The following is an 11592-nucleotide window of genomic DNA, read 5'->3' as shown; positions in this document are numbered from 1 at the left end:
AGAAATATATAGGAAAAACCTTTAAATATCTTCTTCTCAAGAACAGGAAAGCCCTAATTGGTCATATTTATATGAAAGCATCCTCAGGTAGTGGAGATTCAAATTTGTCCAAATCATGACCCTAGGGGGTAGGGCTGGGCCACAATGGAGGATCAAATTTTGCATAGAAATATATAGGAAATACCTTCAAAAATCTTCTTTTCAACAACAGCAAAGCCATGATAAGTCAAATTTTATATGGAAGCATCTTCAGGTAGTGTAGATTCAAGTTTGTTCAAATCATGACCCCCGGGGGTAGGGCGGGGCCACAATGGAGGATCTAAGTTTAACATAGAAATACATTGTATATAGGAAAAACCTTTAAAAATCTTCTTCTCAAGAACAGCAAAGCCATGATGAGTCATATTTATGTGGAAGCATCCTCAGGTAGTGTAGATTAAAATTTGTTCAAATCATGACCCCGGGGGATAGGGCGGGTCCACAATGGAGGATCAAAGTTTTACATAGAAATTTATAGGAAAAATCTTTAAAAATCTTCTTCTCAGGAACAGCAAAGCCCTGATTGATCATATTTATGTGGAAGTATCCTCAGGTAGTATTGATTTAAGTTTGTTCAAATCATGACCCCCTGGTGTAGGGCGGGGCCACAATGGAAGATCAATGTCTGAAATAGAAATATTTTAGGAAGGTATCTTCTGATGAAGAACTGCAAAGCCATGATTTGTCATTTTGATATGGAAGCCTCTTCAGGTAGTGTAGATTCAAGTTTGACCCCCGGGGATAGGGATGGGCCACAATGGGGGATCAAAAATTTCTTACATAGAAACATATTGGAAAATATCTTCTTCTCAAGAAATGAAAATTATGTTTAGTCATTTTGATATCGAAGCATCCTCAGGTAGTGTAAATTCAATTTTTTTTTTCAAATGATAACCCCCAGGGGTAGTTTGGGGCCCAATGGGGATTGAAAGTTTTACATAAGTACACATAGAAAAAATATTTTTTCTCAAGAACAGAAAAGCTATGTTTAGTCATATTGATATGGAAGTATCCTCGGGTAGTGTAGATTCAAGTTTGTTGAAATGATGACCTCTGGGATAGGGAGGAGCCACAATGGGGGATCAAAATTTTACAAAGGAATATATGGGAAATTTTTTTTTAAAATCTTCTCAAGTACAACAAAGCCATTTGTTATATTGACATGGAAGCATCATCAGGTAGTTTAAAATTCACCCCCCAACCCCCAGTAATCTTTTCAATACTGAACTGATTTGTGTCTAGCTAATGTGCTCAGGTGAGCGATGTGGCCCATGGGCCTCTTGTTTAAAATAAAGTGGTTCTTACGGATGTTATAAAAAACCTTATAAACGGCTAAATAATTACATGTATTTAATTTATCTACTACAAATGTTAGTTTAGTTCTTTGCTTTTATAATCTAACGTTTATAAATTAACACGAAAGTCGTGCGATCGTATACAAATACTCAGAAGCAATCTTTCATATTTAATGAACGTATAGTTGAATAAATTTCCTCTCATCACTATACGTAAACCCCTATCCTCGAAATAAATAGAATGTTTTCCTTCGCAATCGGTTGGTTTTACCAGGTACATGTAAGTACAGGTGAGGATGGAGCTTTACAGAAGCAGGTGATGAATTCAGAGAGAAAGGCACTGCCTATTTTATATACATGTACATTCCTAGGGACCTGGTTTTCTGAACCGATCTCACTGTTATTCAAAGACCTAGTTAGAAATTCTCTCTCTCTCTCTTTCTCTCTCTCTCTCTCTCTCTCTCTCTCTGAAATGCAGGCCCGTCGATTGTAAAAAAAAATAACAAAATAATTTCAATTTTTGATAAGTATCTCATCTCCCAAGCCAAAGACACAAGTAAGCTTTTGCTGTTCATAATTTTTCATCTTTGTTTGCTATCTTGGTGTACATAAGCATTATCGTCGTTGTTGTTCTAAAGCTACTCGTAAATTTTTCTCATTTTTATCTTATCAAGAACCACTGGACCATAACAACGAAAATTAACACAGAATATTTTTGGTAAAGTTTTGTTCAAATGAAGGGTCACATCCTCTTTTAACGGATACATGTAGTAAAAATTAGATGGGGTCCAGGCGCAGATCAAGGAATTTTTTTCCACGGAGAGGGGGGGGGGGATGCCAATAAAAAAATATTTCAACCCAGAAATTTCTTGACGAGCCAAAAAAAAAAAAAGAAACTCTTTTCCAAAACGTGAAAAACCTATTTCGTGTGTGTGTTTGTGTGTGTGTATTGGGGGGGGGGGGGTCGATGACTTTTAAAGCTTCATACCTAATACTTTTCATACCATTTTAACACAGATTCGCGTTTTCGAGGAAGGATCCGGATTTTCGGGGGGGGGGGGGGGGGGAGGGGGCATGGTCACTTTTACTTGTTTAGTATATACATTTAACTGCCCCCCAACCCCCTCTAGATCCGCACATGGGGTCATTTGAAAATAGTATTCTCAAGAATCCCTGGACTAGAATGAGAAAATTTCCAACATAGCATACATTCATTTTTTTTTCAAATATTGATTCCAGGGAGGAAGTTTGGACCGGAAAGAGTGTTCATAATTTTACATAGGAATTTATATATCCCCCCAAACGAAGTGTGTGGGTTTGGGGTGGGGGTGTTTTGAGTCTTTTGGAATCACACTGTCCGTCTGCTTAGCTGTCTGTCTGTACGTGATAGTTTGCCAAGGATATTATAACTTTGTTATGAAGAAACTGGAAGGTCATACTTTGTACAAAGATTACTAATGATCCGAAGGTGTGTCATAATTTTGATCCAACATCATTCCGGCAAGTTCAAGGTCACTGGAAAAAAATAGCAAGTATCATACTTGATACAGGAATTACTTATGACAAAATTAAGGGGTTTGACATGACCTTCATCCAAGGTCATTCCTGTAAGTTCAAGGTCACTGACAGAAAAATGTAAGATTACTGTATGTGCTATAATTTTGGAAGCTCATACTTGGAACAAAGATTGCTTATGATCCACCGGTTTGAGATAACATAGTACTAGACTGGCAGAAGAAGTGGCAAAATTCGTGCCTGGATTATAAATTTATAAGGGGTGGGAGGAACAAAGGAAATTTTTTCTCAGATTGCTTGAGATGGGTTTGTCCTGATCTTGAACAAAGGTTTTTCCGGCAAGTTCAAGGTCACTGGCAGATAAATATTAATTTTTTTCCATGCTATAACATTGTAATATAAAATCACTGGAAGCTTTTACTTGATACAGAGATTGCTTATGATCCAAGAATGTGTTTTGACCTTGATCCAAGGTCTTTCTGGCAAGTTCAAGGTCACTGACAGAAAAGTGCAATATTCTTTTTCAGGTATATCTTTGTCATTGAGTATCACTGGAAGCTTATAATTTGTTCACAGGTTGTTTTTGACCTTAACATAGGTCATTTAGGCAAGTTCAAGGTCACTGATATAATAAGTGTAAAATTCAAAAAGGTCTAGTCGCCCAAGTGGCGCAGTGGTAAGAGTGTCTGCTCTAGAGTCATGGATTAAGGAGTTGATCCTTACGTCGCAGGTTCGAATCCCACTGAGGGACGCAGAGACTGATCCTTCGGATGAGACCGTACAAACTGAGGTCCCGTTTGGCAGTAGGTGCTGGCACGAAAAAGATCCCTCACTGCTCAATGGCCATGTGTGCCAAGTATAGGTCAAAATTTGCAGATCTCCATCGGCAAATGGTGGCGTCTCCATATGATTGAAAAATTCTCGAAAGGGACGTTAAACAACATACAAACAAATAAACAAAAAGGTCTATAATTTTGTAATAGAAAAAATTGCATGCATTTGCATTTCACTGAAAAGATGATAATTATATCATCCAGAGTGTGTAATGGCCTTGGCTTAAATTCGAGGTCACTTAGAATATGATGTTTTGGATGAATAGTCTGAAAGAATACGTGACTGTGAATTTTTTTTATGTCGGTGACATAAAGATGGTGTTTGCTCTTAACAAGCTGCAGAATGTGTTATGGCTTAACGCAAGGTTATTTGGACAAGTTCAAGTTCACTGACAGGGGAATTTTACATTCCTTTACTGTCTTTCTACTGTTGAAACATTGAAAGTTGATGCCCCTTACAGGATTGTTTATAACCTTAAAATGTTGCATGACCTTGACTCAAGGTCGCTCTGTCCTGTCTGGAGCTCCGACGGAAGACCTATTCGTTGCATTGCAACGAGCTCGGCTCTAGTTACCTTTCTATTCACTCAACTAAACGTTCGTTTAGATGCTTCATGATGTAGCAAGATATTTGTGTAATATTATACGTACACGCCATCAAACATTTTCTCTTTCTCACTTTTATGTGCTTACATTGTTTCTTTATTTTATTAGTTATTGTATTATTAATTTGTTTAGTATGAATGTGTAAGTGAATTGAATAGATATTTTTAAGACAATAGCGTTTTATATAATTGTGAATTTTTTAAACTCTTGAACATTTTCTTAGTGATGACGGGTCTAGACAAAAGCTCAAACTCTCAAACAACAGCCATGCATCTATTCGATGATCTCAACGTTCAAATTCCCAAAGGTGGAAGGTTTCATAGATACAAGCAAGAGCTCTAGACAAGCTTGAGCTCTATATAAGCCTGAGTTCTATACAAGCCTCAGCTATAGACTGGCCTGGGCTATATACTTCGAAAACACCTTTTTTCTTGCCATCTAAAGGTAGCGGACTTGTTATTTATTTGAGAGATTCAAGTTATTTCTCATTTTTAAGAACAAATACAGGGCTCTAATTGGCGACTAATTTAGTCGCCATGGCGCCTAATATTTTTGATTGGCGCCTAAAATTTTTCAATAAGTCGCCAAATTGGCGACCATTTTAAATTGACTTGGTGATCGTCGAATCCTGGAAATTTTCACATTTTTAACAATTTTTCAGAAAAAGCAGAAAGAAATTTAAAACTAGAGGAAAATATTTTTAGCAATGGACATGTCATGTTTTCTTAGGCACGTCATGGGTCTCAATATTCTATTTACTTTTAAAGAAATATTGCCTGGCGACTAAAAATTTGCATTGGCGACTATATTTTTTTGATAAGGCGCCAGGTGGCGCCTAAATTTTAGAGGCCACTTAGAGGCCTGAAATACACACACTGTTACTATACAGTTCTTCTACTTTTATCCCCAATTGAAAGGTAAAAGCAGAATGATTTCCTCAATGGAAATCACAAATCTGAAACACCGGACTCCTGCAGTTGTAATATTTCTAGAGCCGTTAAATGAAAATTTAATTACTAGTAGTATACAATATCAAATATTGGTACAATATTTAAAGAATAAACATGTACTTTTGCTTAAAAAACAAAAACATTGATATACAAAACAAACTTCCCCTGATGAAAGTCACTGCTTTACATTCGATTTGTGTTCACAAACAAACGGTAATAAAAGTCCTCCTTCACCAGTAAAATAAGAATAATCCTTCTCAGGTACCCAACTCCACTGTCCCTTATTGTGTGAAAGTAATAACCCAAACGGTTCGGTGATGTGCTCCCAGTATTCATCTTCGTTAAATTCCTTAATTTGTTTAGGATTCCAGTTTGTGTATATGACGGTGGTGTTGTCATGGAAACTAAATTTTCCAGGATAATCTTGATTTAAGTAGCTAACTCGAACATAGAATACATCATCCAGATCTAGATCGTCCTCTGTAAATAAATGTGATATCTAGTGACGATGATTATTTTTTTAACCTCCTATGTTTCTTGATAAATATTTACATGTAACAGTAGAAGAAATTAGAAGACGTTTTTCAGATAGGATATAAAAATAAATACCCGGATGCACGTTTCTAATTCCTAACTGATATCCGTACCACCCTCCGTACCACACGAGTAACTCGGTATCTGGCATCACAACTTGTGACGTCATGTAAAATACCAAATCGTCACAGATCACGGAATGGACATTTTCTTCTTTGTAATTTCTCGGACAGTTGACATACCGCAACCAGTTGCTTTTTGCGGGGGAGGCTCCATCCACAAAATGTGTCATTGTATCTTCATCGCCGGAGTTAAGCTATTGAAATTATAAAATTCCATACCCATGTATTAATCGAATTCCCAAAACTTGAAATATACAAACTAATTATTTTTTCCAGGGTTATTTCACGATAATGATATAAACAGTTTTAAACACTATTTATTTTGTCTGACGTTGGATCTTTTAAATTATAGTATTAGGGTAAACTTTACAATTCAACAATTAATGCGAGTCTCAGTATCTATGTAGTAATGTAGCAAGAGTTTCAAATTAATTCCTGGTTTTCTGTACTATGCGTAAATATTAATTAATTACCAGGCTACTGTATAACTGTATAAGACTACATACTATCCATGCATACAAATGGTCACCGTCATCAAAGAACTCTTCCCCTTCGTAGATCCCTATCACTCTATAAATAGGGATATGGGTTTCTGCCCATGCCCCAAGGCCTGCGTTTGGAATACTGGACCTCTTGATGGAGAAGCCGGGAGGTGTTGTTAAGTTGGCTCTGTTGTCTTTATTAAACTCTACTGGAATCTGAATATACAAAGCAATTCAAAATTTTATATCAACAAGAGGCTCAAGGGGCTTAACGTTACCTGAGTATAATACAACTCTGTAAACGATCCATGGAATCGGAATTTAATAACGATAGCATTAAAAAAAATAACCTGATAGATGGAAATATGTTTCTAAAAATAAGAGAAATTTGATCATTAGGAATCAACAAAATAGTCAGGTAATTTAGCGATAGCTCAGAATTACTTATGTCTGTATATGTGCCAGTCCCGTGCTAACTACACTTTATCTCTTTCACCATACTTAACAACACAATAGTGCTTTAGCATAAAACCCAGTATTTGCGTTCCCAGCACGTTCGACAATACCATTGGCCTCTCTTGATCTTTGAATAACATTTAATGTACAAATATAAATTAATTTTGTTTCATTTTTATTCATCTATTATTTTTAAATCTACGTGACAATTAAAACTATAAACTTCTGAGTACTTTTTGTATTATAAATTATTTTTTTTTGTATATTTCTTTTATTAAATTTACCTATTAATTACTTCAATTAATATGATTAATTATCATAGATAAATAAGCGGTTTGTTCCCGTTTTGCACACATTTGAATTTTTGGTATTGAAAAAATGTGTGCAAAGCGGGAATTTGTCCAGGTAAGATAGTTATTTAATTGCAATAGTCTATATCATAGTTATGAATTTGGAGAAAGAGATTCTCCGGAAAGAACAGAAGAAAAAATGTCAATTTTCCACTTGATATTTTGACTTATTTCTTGAAAAAATTATTTTTAAAATATAAAAGATATCACAAATACCAATCAAAACTATAATCATATTCACATGATACTAAGTGGACGGATTATTTTTGTTATCAATTAAGATTGAATTCATTTACTTATTCATTTTATCTTTATAAAATAAAGGAACAGGGTGAACTGCGATAGGGATATCTGTCTAAACTATCAACTTCATCTTCGGTTGGATAAGTAAAATTTTCCTAAATTATTCCCTTTATTATAATCCATTGGTAAAATACAGGTAATTCCAGGTAGATCCCAGATGGAGATCAGACTATACATGTAATTGCTATCAAAACATATTCCACACCTATTGTTTTATACCTAATTATCAAATGTGTCCAAAACGGGAACACACCAAATAAGCAGAGGCAAAATTTCCATACATAATCATAAGAGAGACCCATCCTAACTCCAGAACCCCTGACCAGGACCATGATTTAAAAAAAAATTGATAATCATTGAACAATGCTTAGTTTGTCTGTTAAATACCCAGGAAGAGAGATAAAGATTTTTAAAGAAATAATGCATTTTCAATATATGATCCGTATGATCCTACCAACGTAACTCCAGAGCCCATAATACAGGGACCATTGATTTCACAATTTTGAAAAACTTTTGCTAATCATAACCGTACTGAGTTAGTCTGCTAAATACTGCTAAATGACTAGCAATTCTCACATACCGGTAGTCGTAGAGAAGATTTTTCAAAAAATAAATGGCATGCATTTTTATATACCCAGGGTCAGAGAAGATTTTCAAAGAATAGATGTACATGTATTTATAGAGCACCACCATAACACCTGACCATTAACCCTGGGAGAGGTTTCAATGCTTATAATAATATTGGCAATAGTTTGACTGCTTGATACAAAGGAGAAAAATAGATTTTTAAGGATGCATAACACAAACAAAAATTTGATATATGGATTGACAATATTATTTGACTGATGTTAAAAAGAAATTCATAAATAAGAAATTCCTAGAATATAAAAAAATTTTAAGTTTTCTTTGGTGCTTATGCGACTTTGTGTCGTTTTCTATGTAATTCTGTACAATATCACAGGGAAAAGTGGCTTACACGATATTAATGTGATTATCTTTTTATTTGAAAATTATGTGAAAATCATGTAAAAATTATATAAATATTTTTTATGAGAATATCATGTGAATAAGTTTGTATAATATTCACATATATATTTTTAGAACTTTCATGTGAAGTTTTCTCTGCACGATTTTTATGCTATATGCTCTTCATGTGAAATTCATAAGAAAGTTAAGTCAAAATGGCTTAACGTTTTCACATAAATTTCAAATGTCTTGTTTTTCGTCTCTTTCTCATGCAAAGAATTTACATAAAATTCATGTGAATTTCATATAAAATTTATGTAAGCCACTTTTGCCCGTGTATTTTGCACACATTTTTAAGATTGTGACAAAATCTTACAAAATTTTCCACTTTACCTAGCAAACAGTATTCAGGTAACCTATTTTAATATAAAACTATGGGAAATATTACTGATTTCTGGAAAAAAAATTGTGTTATTTAACCTTAAAGACTGTGTCAATTATCATGGGTTTGGCGCTACTCCTCAGGTCCCACGGATGCAGATACCAAAAAATTTTTAATTTTGTTTTCCTCTACCTATAGATGCTATATACAAAATTGGTTGAAATTGGTTAAGCAGTTCCAGAGAAGAAGCTAAAAATATTTAGATACTAAGGCACAATGCCCAACGCAAGACGGACGACAAAGGACGAAAATATGTACAATAGGTAACCTCAGCGGCTCCATCTTATGCACTGATCATTCAGATTTAAAGTGATAGAACATTTTAATTTGCCTATAATTCGATTAAGAAAATACTTGACAGATAAGTAATAATTCCTTCTTTGCCAAAGTTATATGATTCTGAAAATCGCAAAAAATTGTAGACCTATGTCTACACAATAATGTGTGAGAATGGGGAAAAATACTGCCTGTGAAATTCTTTTCTGAAATAAGTTTGAAGATGGTTTCACAAGACTCAGAAGCATTGATGCCTAGCAATTCTCACCTACTGGTAATCGTCGAAAAAAAAGATTCGACCTCTTACTATTATTACATACGACCGAACTTTGTGATAATTTTCTTCAAAAAGTAATTCTTAAGGAACCTGAAAAATATTGTTTATTTACAACACATCGTCAGAGATTCTTCAAAATTGTGGACCTTATCACCTTAGAGTTTAAATGCTAGTTATATGGGATTAGTAGTATAGGAGATCAATGTGGAGAGTGTTTAAGTTAAAGTTATGCTTACTTAAGATTACATCTACGATGAGAGAACAAACATAATGGGAACAAAAGTAGGCAAACAATTGATGTGATCGAAACGTCAGATAAACGAATTGAAATGTGTTACCGTTACAGCTGTACCATGTGGTGTAAAATTTACAGTGTATCGATGTCGTATTATATGTGATCATGCATATCAGTAACAATATTACATTGATAATCAAACAGGCAGAAATCAGGGAGAAATCAAATTTTCAATAGTATTTACAGATTCTCAAAAACAAATACTTATTAAAATCTCTCTCCCTCACCCCCCCCCCCACCACACACACACAGAGAGAGAGAGAGAGAGAGAGAGAGAGAGAGAGTAGACATGTTCAGGACATAAATAATAACTAGATAAGATTTATTCTTCAAAATAGATTTGCATTTCTTTCAGTAACGCACATAATTGGGAGAATTTATGGAAATAACAATTAATAAGTTAAATTGAAAGTGAGGATTACTTAAAAATGCAGTAACAATTTAAATGAACCTAATACTTAATATATATGTTGTTATTTAGGAGCAGTGTTAAGGTGTTGATCAGTATGTAGGTTAGAGTAATAATGTTTTTTTGGGGGGGAAATACAGTTCTGGTATGCTGTAGAAAAACTGTACAGTAACTGAGTAACAACTGCGTAAATACGTCGTGAAACACTTTAAAATTACCTTGGCATTTGAGATGTACAATTTTGATGATGGTACTGAATCATTATACTTCTTGTAAAACTCACAAACTAGAACAGAACATAATCCCGATATAGTGATCAGTTGATTCTAAGTGTATGCAGCAACAAAAATGTGAAAATGTGGTTGGTAGATGAGCATGTTAAAACAACAAATTACCACTTTGAAAAAACAGGTAATGATTGCATATTATATATACTTAAAAAAAATAACACAGCAATTATAATACCACTGTTATAAAATACATGTATGAATTATAAATTTACTTTGATGCAGTTATCTACTTTTCTATATTGCTATCCCTATTATTTTTTTTTATTAATTCTAGCAATACTAACATTTATCGGCATATTCGTCTGCTGCTTTTAATCTCATATGTGATTTCCGAAGAAACTGAAAAATAAAATTAAAAAAAATGGAAAATTGTTGAGAAAAACATTTGTATGCATAGAATAGGCAAAAAAAAAAAAAAAAAAAAAAAAAAGGATATACCTCTCGATTTGGTATGGCCAGATTGAATGAAAAGTTTTGGGCTAAATTAAAAAAAAAACATTTCATGTATTTTTATCTCATCTGATATATCAAGTTGTTGTTACACTTCAACGAACAAGAAATTAAAACTTTGAACATCGATTTCATATAAATATTACTTATTAGCTATCAAATGTTCTTCCTAGAAAAAAAATCATCTTGTTGATAAAGAAAATACTAGTATGAGAAATGTTCACATGAACGTTTTACTTTACCTTCCATGTAATTCGTGAGAGCCATTTCTTTCTCTTGTGAATCCAAAATCACCATTTCTCCTCCACTTTCTTCACAAATCTCAACAGATTTTGCAAATGTTGCTCCTTTGCGATGGAACGAAAAACACCAATTAGCGACATTGACAAACCCCTCTTTACATCTTGGAATTCCTGTGGAGTTGGAGGTATCAATGGAAAATAAAGTTGAACGTAACTCTTAGAATCTATGATCATAAAACGGAGGAATCAGAAGATATATTATTCTCACCTGTTGTAAAGACTATGGCGTTAAATATCCAAGCCACTTGCAGAATGTGCATATTGTAGACGTTTTTTTTTTTCTATTTTAATAAAACTTTTACTGCTTCAAAATTGCTCTTTCAGTTTTTCACACCTGAAAGAGCAGTTAAACAACAATGTTCGATATGCCTTGATGATCGGAAATGATAAACTGTCAATC

At 34.0% G+C, this 11592-nt stretch overlaps 1 protein-coding gene across 1 annotated transcript; it reads right to left on the bottom strand.

The window, feature by feature from the left end:
- Positions 1 to 5407: 5407 nt before the first annotated feature.
- Positions 5408 to 11452, bottom strand: LOC133192830 (uncharacterized). The gene is made up of 7 exons (XM_061328837.1): positions 11401 to 11452; positions 11133 to 11303; positions 10725 to 10919; positions 10369 to 10436; positions 6401 to 6592; positions 5848 to 6088; positions 5408 to 5718 (listed from the first exon to the last, which is right to left on the bottom strand). The coding sequence occupies exons 1-7, from the start codon at positions 11450 to 11452 to the stop codon at positions 5414 to 5416; spliced, it is 1224 nt and encodes a 407-aa protein (XP_061184821.1). The 3' UTR covers positions 5408 to 5413.
- Between the last annotated feature and the right edge of the window lie 140 nt (positions 11453 to 11592).

This window comes from Saccostrea echinata, unplaced genomic scaffold, assembly GCF_033153115.1.
Source record: "Saccostrea echinata isolate AGI-Se365-2 ecotype Australia unplaced genomic scaffold, CSIRO_AGI_Sech_v1 ptg000025l, whole genome shotgun sequence".
NCBI lineage: Eukaryota > Metazoa > Mollusca > Bivalvia > Ostreida > Ostreidae > Saccostrea > Saccostrea echinata.
This window is presented reverse-complemented; position numbering and strand designations above follow the sequence as displayed.